Source organism: Ursus americanus, chromosome 6 (genome assembly GCF_024610735.1).
Source record: "Ursus americanus isolate L20-20 chromosome 6, mUrsAme1.1.p, whole genome shotgun sequence".
Lineage (NCBI taxonomy): Eukaryota > Metazoa > Chordata > Mammalia > Carnivora > Ursidae > Ursus > Ursus americanus.
This window is the reverse complement of record NC_142132.1, coordinates 56000643-56014628: the sequence shown is the minus strand read 5'-3', so window position 1 is coordinate 56014628 and position 13986 is coordinate 56000643. Positions and strand designations below refer to the sequence as shown.

Sequence of the window (13986 nt, the reverse complement as noted above, 5' to 3'; positions counted from 1 at the left end):
CTGTCTGGCTCAGCTGGAAGAGACTGTGACTCTTGATCTCAGGGTCATGAGTTCAAGCCCCATGTTGGGTGTAGACATTACTTAAATAAGTAAAACTTTAAAAAATAGTAATAAATAAGTAAACTATATCACAAGTTAAATAGGCTTTTACGAGCTAGTTTAGAGATCATAGCTTCATATAATATTTTTCCTTTAAAAAATGTGTTTTAGGGGTGCCTGGTTGGCTCAGTCAGTAGAGCATGTGACTCTTGGTCCCAGGGTCATGAGTTCAAGCCCCACACTGGGTGCAAAGCTGACTTTAAAAAATAACAAAATTTTAAAAATTAAAATGTCTTCCAATGCCAAATTACTGCTTTAGAAATGAACTTTGAGAATATGATCCATTTATAAAATAAAGATCTTTCTTAAATGAAGTTAGTTTATAACAATGAGCTTTTTCTGCATTACCAAAGTGAAAGTCAGATCTTTCAAGAGGGAATATGTATGTCTTTTTTCATCCCCAATATCTATGTAACTCAATGGATTACTATAATTTTTTCATGTCTCCTTGTTTCTTGAACAACGAATATGCAATATAAACTCCCACTATTTTTGTTTCAGTCTTGCTCTAGTCAGTTTCCTCATGTTTTAATACAAGAAATATTGTTTTATTCTTAAAAGTTCTTCTTGCAGCTTCTCTTCATGCAAAGATAAGTTTCAACTGAACAAAATTAAATACAGTAATATTATCTGCCTTCAAGGTACTGCAAGTCAGAGCAGGAATCTTAGAAGATCTTTGAATCCAGACCATGTTAGATGCTAAAATGCTTTTATATTTCTCTTTATTCAGAAATGCTTTCAATCAAAATTGTCATTTAAAAAAGTGAAGTTTTCAGTCTCATGTACATAGAACACATTTCTTCAAATCTTTGACTTCAAAAACAGCTTTCATTTCTTGGCATGATTTTCCTTCCTCAAGAGGGCTTTAATCTAGCTAAATCTTTACTTCATGATTTTAGCCATTTCTGTGTTACCAAAGTGAAGAGCTCACGTCTTCTAATCGTGGAAACCTATTTTTTCCTCCACTTCCAATATCTGTAAAACCCAGTAAGGGGAGAAACACCAATGCCCAAATGGAAAAGCTTGCATGAGAACCTTTGGTGTTGCATACATATTAAGAATGGCAAGAAAGATTTAATAAGAGAAAGTCCCTGTAATCACTGAGTATATAATTCAGTACTTTGAATCTGAACGTTACTTTACATAAAATCTATTGAAACTAAAAAATCTGAATAGTGTTTGAGATTCCAAGGGCAAAAGGAAATTTAAGTTATATTACAAATGCTATGTTGTTATGTTATTTATTCCCATAATACATATCATACCATAAAAATACAATATTACTACCTTTTAGTTTTAACCTTTGCTGGTTTAAAAGTGTCTAGAACATACCACAGACTGCCAATGTGGAGATGGGCAGAGGGAATGAAAATAATTAGAAAACAAAATAGAACTTTATGTTAATTAAGTCTTACTTAAATAGTCTATACTTAATAGTCTATACTAAAAGTAATATAAATTTCAGATAATTTTGAAGGACCACAAAAAACTGTTATGTTTACCAGAAAGAAGAAAAGATAAATAAAAACTTGAATTTAACAAAATGGTAAGATATGGGTCTATATTTCATTTTAGATAATATCATTAAAATCAGATTAAAAGTCAAAAGTAAAAGAATGGATTTAGACTGTTTTCTAAGAGTATCCTATGTCAGATGTTTCATGAAAACAATAGTTCCATGGCAAATTAAGTTTAGGAAACAATGAGTTTAAACATATCTACATTACTCTGATTTGTCAGAAACTTTAATAGGTTACCATACATCATTAAATCTCTAAATATACTTGGTTTCTGCAACTTTTATCACCAAGGAATTCTTTTTTTAGGAGTATCTGTTTAGACTAGTTTGGCAACATAAATTTGGCAACACTGGCTTATAAATTCAGCTGTTGTGTTTCTTTGCTAGAGAAAACTTTCTGCTGTAGCCATGTGTACATTTATAAACAATTTGAGTACTCTGCATACATCCCAAATTGAAAAGTGCTATATGAAACTTAAATAAAAATTACCCAAATTGAACCAAAATATATAAAGCAGACCTACATTTTTCAGTATATTAAATATTCAGATAATTTTCTTATTAAGACTTATACCTACCTGACTACGGTGCTCAATAGAATTTAATTCTTTGCCAGTTTTAAGTTCCAATGGCATTATCTTATATTTCGTTTTACATCCTCGATGTATTTTCACACCAACTGTGACATCTATTTTGCCTTTCAATCCAAACCTAGGGGACCAAATGCTTTCTTCAATATCCAATGAGTTTATGACTTCAATATTACATGTTGAATTATTGTTATTACCATCACTTGGCCTAAAAAACGAAACACAAAAATACTTCATTACAACACTTCGCACATTTCTCATTAGGCTGGCATTGACTCTACTATACACAGAGAATGTGGGGATGGGAGACCGACCACATATGTTTACAGCAGTGATTCTCAAAGTGTGGTGCCTAGACGAGCAGCATCAGCATCACCTGGGAACTTGTAATAAAAGCAAATCCTCATGCTCCACTCCAGATCTACTCAATCAGAAACTCTGCAGGTGGAGCCCAGCACTTTGTCTTACAAACTCTGCAAGTGACTCTGATGCATGCTCAAGACTGAGAACCGCTGGCCTGTAGCCCCTTACTCACGTAATTTACATCTTAATACTGATCATCTATCCTTTTCAGTTTATTCCTACTACAATCTTCCTAACTCGGGCCTTTATTTCCGCAGGCCCAGATTACTACAAAAGTCTCATTATTTGGGCCTACTGAAGCCACGATACCAATCTGAATATTCTGATATATAATTATTACACTGACTAATATAAAATGGCTTGCATGTGGTTGCACCCAAGGTAAAGCAAGGGATGTGTTCCTTCATTAACACCATATTAAACTGTGTTAAGAATGAGCTCTCTTCCCCCATCAGCCATGCAGTGTGGGGCTTCACTATCAAACACTTCACTCCTACACTCCCCATGACAATCTTCAAAGGACCTCACGTGCTCCTACATTTCCTCATTGTTTTCTTTACTTAATCGTTGAACGAATCCATTTCTGCCACTATCAATATTTAAAACTAAGTACTTGGCACTGTTTCTTCTATTACAAGAGGTTCTGAGTTTACTATCTTAACCATTAAATAACCAAAAGCACAGGAAGGAGAAAAAAAGAAATATATAAACATCAAAGGAATTAGGAGGTGAAAATAACTTTTAAAGCCTCCTATACATCTCCTATCTAAGATTTACTCATTTTCAGAGCAGTAAATTATTCTGCATGAGAAAAGTCAGATAGTGCTAACTTTTATTAATCCTATTCTAGACTCAAAGTCAGATAAGATACTAAATCTAATGGAAATCTTACATGAAAAGGATAAATTTTCTAGTAATAAAGTGTATTTTGTATCATAAAAATCAAGATTTGGGGTGCCTGGCTGGCTCAGTCAGTTAAGTGTCTGCCTTCGGCTCACGTCATGATCCCAGGGTCCTGGGATCGAGGCCTGCACCGGGCTCTCTGCTCAGCGGGGAGCCTACTTCTCCCTCCCTTCTTCCTCTGCCTGCTGCTCTGCCTACTTGTGCTCTCTGTCAAATAAATAAATAAAATCTTTAAAAATTAATTAATTAAATAAAATAAAAATAGAGATTTAAAAAGTTTAAAAATTCTGACTGTCAGAATACATGATTTAGGGGCGCCTGGGTGGCTCAGTCGTTAAGCGTCTGCCTTCAGCTCAGGGCGTGATCCCAGGGTCCTGGGATTGAGCCCCGCATCTGGCTCCCTGCTCTGCTGGGAGCCTGCTTCTTCCTCTCCCACTCCCCCTGCTTGTGTTCCCTCTCTCGCTGGCTGTCTCTCTGTCAAATAAATTAAAAAAAAAAAAAAAAAAGAATACATGATTTAGTTGACTTTGGTTTGCTAATTTCATGTTATTTAGATCAGCAGCTATTTCTTAACAAATGAGAATATTTTCTAAGAGAAAAAAATGACATCTTCAGTAATTTTTTTTTTCAACCGTTTCAGAATGTTTCAAATATAATCTCCAGGAATACATGCATACTTCTGTAATCTCTGAAGAAGACAACAGAAGACTTCAGGTAAGCTAAAACTTATCTGAAATTTCTTAAATATTATTGTTTTATATCTCCAAATGTTATCTAATCATGTGATATATTTAAATATGCTCCTATGAAATAAAGCAAACTTTATTATTCATAAAATGTCACATGTATACTTAACAGAAGATAGGTAATGAAGCTTTTAACATTGCTACTAAAATTCATTCCCCTAGAAAATGAAGTAATGTGATTTTAGACCTAGATCTGTGGAACAAAATGACAGTATTTCAATTTAACTACTATGATTTTAATCAGCATAATGCTGTAAAACTCCTTCGAGAACCACCTGATGGAGACTATGGTATTGTGAAGATGAAGAAAATCTACACTTACTTATGGGTGAGAAAACTTTCTCTTTAAATGACCTTTAAAGGTCTCCTTCTCTGTGCTAAAGTCTAAAGATTTTTTTTTTTAAAGATGGCTATAAACGGCTATGAAAATGACACAAGCTAAAATACAGAGGAGAGCTTCCTTCACAGACAGACATATAAGGTTCCATCGAAAATAACTGAAACAAAAAAAAATCTTATACCAAGATACAAAGAGGAGAACACTGGGCTGGGAATCAAGAATTGTTACTGTAGACTGAGCTCCACCACTGGTTTTTCATATGAAACCTGGACAATCACACCACTCACTGGGTCTCAGTTCCCTTATTTGAAATCTAGGAGTTGATCTCAAAAATCCCTTTCAGGTCAAAGACAACTCTGAATCCCACACTTTCCCTGGCTTCCTGATATACTTGTTCCAGGCTACCTAATTCCTTGCTGGTATATCATAAGCCTCCTTAGGCTCCTTCGACGGATTCTACTCCTCTCTCCCTCTGTCCTTACACAGCACACTCTTCCATGCCTCTTCGGTTACCCTACATGTTCTAAGTAATGCCCTCCAGGTCTGTGTTTTCAACTAATAGGAGAGAGTCCTTGGAGGGCTTTAGTCTCCCTGTCACACCAGGACCTAGCATAATCCTGAGCACAGACACTGCATGGGATACCCGTTTGCTGCACAGGTAAGACCATGAGTCTATGAGAAAATGGCAGCTTATCACTGTAAAAACAATGAATAACTTTTAACCAAAAGAAAAAACATGCAGACAAAATAGTAAAACAATTAAATAGTAAAAGAAAAGCTAATATCTGAAACAACAACGAAAAGGGATCTCCACCACAAGTTTCATTCTCGAGCAAATTTAAATGACTCCAAAATAAATAATAAGGAAGGAAAAGAAAAGTATGTAGTGAGGGAGGGTAAATAAGGATAAAGAAATAAATAGGAACTACAGAAAACAATATTTGAGTTTGTAATTATTACTTTCTGTAATACAATAACAACAACAACAATAATCAACAGAAACCAGAATGACAGAAATACTACAAAACAATGAAAGAAATCAGGAAAAGAATGAGTACTTAATAAACACTTAATCTGTTTATCACAGTGAAGACTAATGCACTGAGACCCACCCCCTATTCTAGACACAGGCAATCTGCTCCAAAGAAATAACAAAGAATGAAGCATTTATAAATTTAACCCATTTATTACAGCTTTTTTTTTTTAAGGGAGGGAGTTACTGGTTAATTTAAGACAACTACAGAAAAAAGAATATGAAAAATAAACCCAATTCTAACTGCAAGATAAGCCTCATTTTTTTAAACTACCATTATTAAAATATATATCAAAATCCTGGCAAACTGGTGATGGTTACACAACTCTACAATATACTGAAAGTCACTGAATTGTAAATAATAATAAAATAAATAAAAATAATTAAAATCCAGATATAGGACATTTAAACATTGCTAGCAACCTTCTAAAATGATTACAAAATTCTCAGAGAATTCTAGCAATATGTAAGGTTGCAAAATTTCCAAATAACTTTGATGAAGTAGTCGGTTGAGATTTTAATGCCAAGAAGTAAGTGTCCCATAGGTCAACCCGTCCACTCATGTACTCTCACTCCTTCTCCCATATTCAAGACGTAGCTGACCTTCCCCATCTGTCATGATGAATTCTGCCCTCTCTATGGAATTCTCCCCACTGGCATATGAACACATTATATCTCCCTCTTCAAAACAACAACAAAGCTCTCTTAGCCCCACATAAGCCTCTGGCTACCATTCCATTTCTATGTGACCCTCATAGAACAACCCTTCACTACAGTTGTCTAACTCCCTGTCTCCTCCTCTACCAGTCTCTCTTGACAACCTTCTCATCACATTTTCTCCCCTGGACTCACTGCTGACTGTTCTTTCCCTCACACTCCACAACCAATCCAAAACTATCAGTTCTACCGCTAAAGTCGGACTAAGTCCAACTGATTCTCATCACTTCCACACTCTTACTGTGGTCTCAGCCACCGACATCCCTTACCTGGATTCTTGTAAAAGCCTCCAACTTGGTCTCTCTACCTGTGGCCTTATCCTACAACACAGTCTCAAAGAGCAGCCAGAATGATCCTTTTAAAAGTAAATCTGATCGGGGTGCCTGGCTGGCTCAGGAAGAAGAGCAACTCTTGATCTCAGGGTCATGAGTTCAAGCCCCACGTTGGGTACAGAGGTTACTTAAATAAACATTTATAAATAAATAAAGTAAATCTGATCAGTGCAGCACAGAGAGGTTAAGTTACACAGCTAACCTGTGGCAAAACTGAGCTTCACATCCAGGCTCAGTGTGTCCTCTGAACTACAGACAACAAATTGGTCCAAAGAACTAACGGTTCCCAAGTTTCTGATGTTCAAATCTTAAACAAGTTGCTCAGATCACAAAGTGTCTTGAGATAAAATAGTAAGAATATTGAGAAAAGGTTAAGAAAATTTATATAAATGGAAGCTGTGCCTATTCAAAGAAAAAGAAAATGCTGCTCGCTTAAGGGGGAAAAAAAAAAAAAAAGAAATTACATCAAAACCCTCTGTGCAAGCAAGCTCTCCAGTGGCCTCTTATCTAATCACAGCAGCCAGAGTCCTGACATGGCTTATGAGGCCCCAGGAAAGCTCCTTCTGCTCCTTCCTTCCTCGCTCTGCTGCCGCCACTGTGGCAGGGGTGCATCCCCCGAAGGCCTTCTGCCTGGAACGCTCTTCCCGGGGAGAGCTGCACAGCTACCTCCTCCATTTCCTTCAGGCTCCATGTCCACGTCACCTTATTGCAGAGACCTTTCACGACCATTCAACGGACATACTACGTCCCACCACCACTACCACGAACTCCACGTTCCTTCTTGTGTTGTTCTACCCTGTGCTTACCACCCACAGTCTGTTGTTTACTTGTTCAGTAGTATAGAAGCACCAGGAAGCCAGCTGCTTCCGCCCCCATGATAATCCCAGCACGTATCAGGCACTCAATAAATATTTGCTGAATGAGTAAACAACAAAAGAGAAAAATGTATTATTAAACTTATATGAATGCTTCTTTAAGGGGGAAAATAATAAAATACAAAATGCCAGAGTTAAATGGTTAAACACAGTACTTAAACACACAGCACAAATCCTCAGGACAATCAACATGTGACACAGTCCACATAGGATAGTAACAGAAATATATAAGAAATTAGGACCCCATTGGTTATTTGAAAAACATAGTGACAGGGGCACCTGGCTGGCTCAGTCGGTGGAGAACGTGACTCTTGATCTTTGGGTTATGAGTTTGAGCCCCACATTGGGTGTAGAGATTACGTCAAAAAAAAAAATCTTAAAAAACATAACTTAAAAAACATAACTGACACACAAAAATCAGAAGATTTTATTATAATGAAAGTAGAATTTCTATTCATTAGATTATTTTTTGTTCTGGAAAGATACTCGGGACTGTAATTTATAAAATAAGCGAACAAAAAAGCTAGTTGTACTAACTCGACCATTAAAAAGCTTTAATTCAACGTACAGAATAAAATCCTGATCTGAACATATGAACACCATATAAACAAAATGAGTTTCTTACAGAGCGAGCTGCATCTGGGGGAAGTCAGTTGAAGTGTATTTATGCATGAAATCTCCGGCCCACTTAGAAAATGAAGGAAGATACTCCTCTACTTCTTGTTTTATCTCCTCTTGATTCAGATTTAAGCGATACCTGCAAAATAAGAGATTACACAAGAAAGCATAAATATGAAAAAAGTAAATAAGAACAAAAACATCCAAATAAGTTACCCATCAACTAATTAACAGATGTATAATGTGATGTATACATAGGGCACCTGGCTGCCTCAGTTGGTACAGCGTAGAGCGTGCGACTCTTGATCTTGGGGTTTTGAGTTCAAGCCCCACACCGGGGACAGAGTTTACTTAAAAAATAAGTAAAGAAAATCTTTTTTTTAAATGAGGTGTATACATACAATGGAATATTATTCAGCCTTAAAACAGAAGACAGCAGAGACCTACCAGTCCTCCAAAAGAACTGGTTCAGCAGAGAAGACAAAATTAGCAACCCTGGCTCTGCCAAGATTGCTTCTGAGCACAGGAGCAACCTCAAGCTGAGAAAGAAGCTGAAGTTCCTCTGGGGAGCAACTGCAAATACCAAAAAGCCCCAAATGATCACACATTCAGACTACCAGAGGCAAAGGTTATCCTTGCAAAAGGCTGCTTGAAATCTTGCAAAGTCCTTGGCTATCAGCAGGATGCCACACCAAGCACTTAGGCCCCTGACACAGCCATCGAATGTCACCACATGGCAGGCCGCAGCCACCAGGCTGTGTGGGGAGAAGAGGCCTGAAGGCAAGGTGAGCAAGACTAGCTACCAGCTCTGCCCACTGCAGTGGGGGCCCCTGACCCCACAGGGCACACCAGGATGTCCAGGACCCTGCTCAGCCTGTTCTACGGCTAGTGTCTTCATGGTATACAATCCATCGCATATACCATGATGTATACTACGTAATCTTGGAAGAAGAATCTACACACATCTAACAGGTGAATCCCAGTAAAGAGTATATGGATGCTGTCTGCGCTAATCTTGCAACTTTTCTCTAAATTTGAAATTATTTCCAAATAAAAAGGTGTTTTAAATGTTTTAAGTGCATATATTCTTTGGCCCAACAATTCTACTTCTAAGTATTTAACCCAGAGATATATGTCTCACAGGTATGAAATAAAGGATAAAGGTATTTCCTTTTTTTTAAAAAAAATATTTATTTATTTATTGGAGAGACAGAGAGAGAGAGTGAGCAGGGACAGGGGCAGAGGGAGAGGGAGAGGAAATCTCAAGCAAACTCCATGCTGAGCACGGAGCCCAAGGCAGGGCTCAATCCCACGATCCCGAGATCATGACCTGAGCCGAAATCAAGAGTTGGATGCTTAACCAACTGGGCCAGCCAGGGGCCCCTAAAGGTATTTCTTACACTATCGCTAGTAAAAGTTAAGATTGAAATGCCAGGAGGATACTTAAATAAATTAGGGTACATCCATACAATGAAATATTATGCCATTTTTAATTAAAAATGAGACAGCTCAGGGGCGCCTGGGTGGTTCAGCTGGTTGAGCATCGGACTCTCGATTTCAGCTCAGGTGGTGATCCTGGGGTCATGAGATCAAGCCTCACAGCGGGCTCAGCCCTAAGCTGGGTGTGGAGCCTGCGTAAGTTTTTCTCTCTCCCTCTCCCTCTGCCCCTACCACTCCCCACCCATGCTCTCTCTAAAAAAAAAAAAAAGAGAGAGAGAGAGACAGACAGCTTTGTAAGTACTAATATGGAAAGACCACCAAGCTTAACCTTTAAGTGCACAATAATGTGCACAGTATTCTACAATTTACCTAACAAAAACATATATGTATACATACGCACACACATTGTCACACATAAATATTTGAAATCTCTGTGAAAGGACATACAAGAAACTGGTAACAGTGGTTGCCTTTGGAGCACCTGGGTGGCTCAGTCAGTTAAGCATCTGCCTTCAGCTCTGGTCATGATCCCAGGGTCCTGGGATTGAGCCCCTCATCAGGCTCCCTCTCAGCAGGGAGCCTGTTTCTCCCTCTGCCTGCCGCTTCCCCTGCTTGTGCTCTCTCTGTCAAATAAATAAATAAAATCTTAAAAACAAAACAAAACAGTAGTTGCCTTTGGGAAAAGGAACTAGGTGACGAGGAGGATGCAGGAAGAAAGGACTTACTTTGTATCATATACCCTCTTGTACTCTTACAATATGATATACACAAATTTATAACCTTTTTAGGAATAGTGATTTATTATTTTTAAAAATACCTACACAATTGGGTAATCTTTTCCTAAATAACTTTCTCCAACCATCTTAGAGCTATTCTTCATTGTCATGATGTCCTTATGTATATTCTTCCCAGTGTTTGCAGACGCTTTAAAATTTCCAAACCAGTCCATACTGGTTATTTAATGTCTTCTGCATTTAAGCTCTTCCTTTTTAATTTTAGCTAAGTCACAGCAAAACGACATGTAACAGCCTGGTCTTTCCTGAGATTATTAAGATACTTAAGGTAGGATCTTTAAGCCTAGACTTTTATAGGAATTAACGAGAGGGTAAAGCATAGAAGATAAAAATCTGGGGGCACCTGGGTGGCTCAGTGGGTTAAGCATCCAACTCTTGATCTCAGCTCAGGCCTTAATCTTAGGGCTCTGAGTTAAAGCCCCACGCTGGGCTCCACCCTGGGTGTGGAGCCTATATTTAAAAAAAAAAAATCTGGGCACCTGGGTGGCTCAGTCATTAAGCATCTGCCTTCGGCTCAGGTCATGATCCCAGCATTCTGGGATCGAGCTGCACATCAGGCTCCCTGCTCAGTGGGAAGCCTGTTTCTCCATCTCCCACTCGCTCTGCTTGTGTTCCCTCTCGCTGCCTCTCTCTCTGTCAAATAAATAAATAAAATCTTTAAAATAAATAAATAAATAAATAAATAAAATCTGGTCTAAGGTCTGTAATAAGGTAGAAGATCTACGAGAGGGAGGGGCGCCTGGGTGGCACAGTAATTAAGTGTCTGCCTTCGGCTCAGGGCGTGATCCCAGCGTTGTGGGATCGAGCCCCACATCAGGCTTCTCCGCTAGGAGCCTGCTTCTTCCTCTCCCACTCCCCCTGCTTGTGTTCCCTCTCTCGCTGGCTGTCTCTATCTCTGTCGAATAAATAAATAAAATCTTTAAAAAAAAGAAGAAGAAGAAGATCGACGAGAGGGTACAAAAGAACTTTCAACCTGTTGTTTTAGAGTCTGGGAATTTCTAAAAAGTATTCTCATGATGGGACGCCTGACTGGCTCAGACGCTAGCACATGTAACTTTTGATCTTGGGGTGGTGAGTTTTCACCCCACACATGGGGTAGAGTTTACTTTAAAAAAAAAAAAAAAGGCACTATGGCTTCCTGCTTGCTCACTTTCTTAGACCCTTTAATCTGAAGTAACAGCTGCTGTGCTGTGAGGAGAGGCTCACGTGGCAAGAAACCAAAGCCTCATGACCACAGCCATGAGTGTATCATCGCGGAAGCAGATCCTCCCTTCAAAGGGCTGCAGCTTCAAATGGGAGACCCTGAGCCCGAACCACCCAGCTAAGCCACCTCTGAATTCCTAACCCACAGAAACTATGAGATAATTGATTAGGTACTTGCCATTTTAAGCCACTAAGGGTTTTTTTTTGTTTTTTAAGCTATTAAGTTTTGATGTGGTTTGTTCCAGGGCAATGATCAATACAACACACAACAGGTAAGGTATGTTGACTAGAGTATGGCAAAAAAAAAAATTAAAACTCTGAAATGCCAGAAACAAGTGTTGGCAAGGATGTGGGGGGAAAAAACCCAAAAAATCCTCATGTACTGTTGGCGGGAATGCAAACTGGTACAGCCACTGTGGAAACAGTATGGAGGTTCCTCAAAAAATTAAAAATAGAACTACCTTTGATCCAGTAATCTCACTACTGGGTATTTACCCAAAGAATACAAAAATACTAATTCAAAAGGATATATGCACCCCTATGTTTACAGCAGCATTTTTACAATAGCCAAATTATAGAAGCAGCCCAAGTGTCCATCAACAGAAAAATGGGTAAATACGGCACACATGCGCACATGTACACACACACACACACACACACACACAGGAATATTATTCAGCCATAAAAAAAGAATGAAATCTTGCCATTTACAACAGCATGGATGGAGTAGAGAGTATAATACTAAGCGAAGTAAGTCAGAGAAAGACAAATACCATACAATTTCACTCATATGTGGAATTTAAGAAACAAAACAAATGAACAAAAGACAAAACAAAATAAAAACAAAAACAAAAAAAACCAACAAAGGAAAAAACAGACACAAACCAAAAAACAGACTCTTTCTATACAGAACAAACTGATGGTTTCCAGAGGGGAGATGGGTAGGAGGATGCATGAAACAGATGAAGGGGACTAAGAGTACAGTTATCTTGATAAGCACAGGATGATGTATGGAAGTGCTGAATCACTACATTGTACACCTGAAACTAATACCACACCGCATGTTAACTACACCGGAATTAAAATTAAAAACTCAATAAAGAAAAAAAAAGATAAGTTACTTTATATATATGATCACATTTCTAATTTTAAAAAAGCAAAATATGTGTTTTACAGAAAAACCATGACCAAGGGACAACCTCTTTGCGCTTCTGTTTCTTCATTTATAACAGATTACATAAGATGACTAAAAGCACTGAACACAGTGCCTGACACACGGCAGGGTTCCAAAATGTTTTTACGCTGGGGCGCCTGGGTGGCTCAGATGTTTGAGCATCTGCCTTCAGCTCAGGTCCTGATCTCCAGGTCCTGGGGTTGGGCTCCCGGCTCGGCAGGGAGTTTGCTTCTCCCTCTGCCTCTCCCCTCTGCTCCAGCTCTCTCCCTCTTTCTCTCTCTCAAATAAATAAAATCTTTTTAAAAAAAATAAAGAAAATAAAAAATTTTTAGGACAATAGATCGTATATCATAGTAAATCAGCTGTATGGCATTTTGGAACACATTTTTCCATATAAACAGGGAAAGAGAATTACATCTGGGTAAGGGGTTATGTCAACTAGTCTGAAAATCAAAATTTCTCCTAATGAAAATATTTTTGTGAAAAAACATGGCCTGCAATAGGAGTCACAAAGAAAGACACAGCAGAATATGCCAACCCCTCTGCATGTAGTCACTCATAAAATGCCAACGATTAGCCATTTGTGGGTTTATGTATATTCTCTCCACTGTCACAAGAAGTCTGCAAAATAGGTATTATCACCTTTTTCAAAATCTTTAAGTAACATGCTCAATCCTAAAACTGGCAAAGCTAGAATTTAAAACTAGGTCCATCTGACTCCCAAACCCATACAATTTACAATATGTCACATTTCTAGAAGTAAGGCAAAATGTTTTTCACACTCTTGGAGAGCAGCTGAAGAATCTACTGTGCATGTGTACAGAATATCCAGATATTTTTAGCTCAAGAGTTTCTGTTCTGCAATTTCAGAAGCTCTTCACAGAACTGCAGTGGGGTACTACAACCCGGAATCTGAATTCTAGTATTACACTGATTTATATTTAATAGTCTAATAACCAAATACCTTATAGAGTCCAGGAAAGAATGTTCTATAATAAAATAGTACCTACAGTACATCTTGTAACTACTTACATTTCCTTGAGATGCCTTATTTCTTGAACAGTTTGAAAAGCAAATTCTTGTAGCTTCTCTGGGGCAAAGCTATTGCTTATTGCTTTTTGAAATACTTCATGAAGAACTGTACCAATCAGCATTTGGCGTGTGGCCAGATCAGAGCCCTATTTAAAAAAAAAAATCATACATTTTATTTCAAAACATATTGACAGACATGATCCCATAT

The 13986-nt window shown here is 38.1% G+C and overlaps 1 protein-coding gene across 1 annotated transcript in view; it reads right to left on the bottom strand.

Moving 5' to 3' along the window:
• DNA2 (DNA replication helicase/nuclease 2) overlaps positions 1 to 13986 on the bottom strand; it is a 48225-nt gene that overhangs the window by 29088 nt on the left and 5151 nt on the right. Inside the window, exons 4-6 of the mRNA XM_045783595.2 lie at positions 13779 to 13924; positions 8143 to 8274; positions 2197 to 2416 (exon numbers count right to left, since the gene is read on the bottom strand). Of these exons, the coding sequence (XP_045639551.1) occupies positions 2197 to 2416; positions 8143 to 8274; positions 13779 to 13924 (498 nt within the window). The remainder of the gene's footprint in view (positions 1 to 2196; positions 2417 to 8142; positions 8275 to 13778; positions 13925 to 13986) is intronic.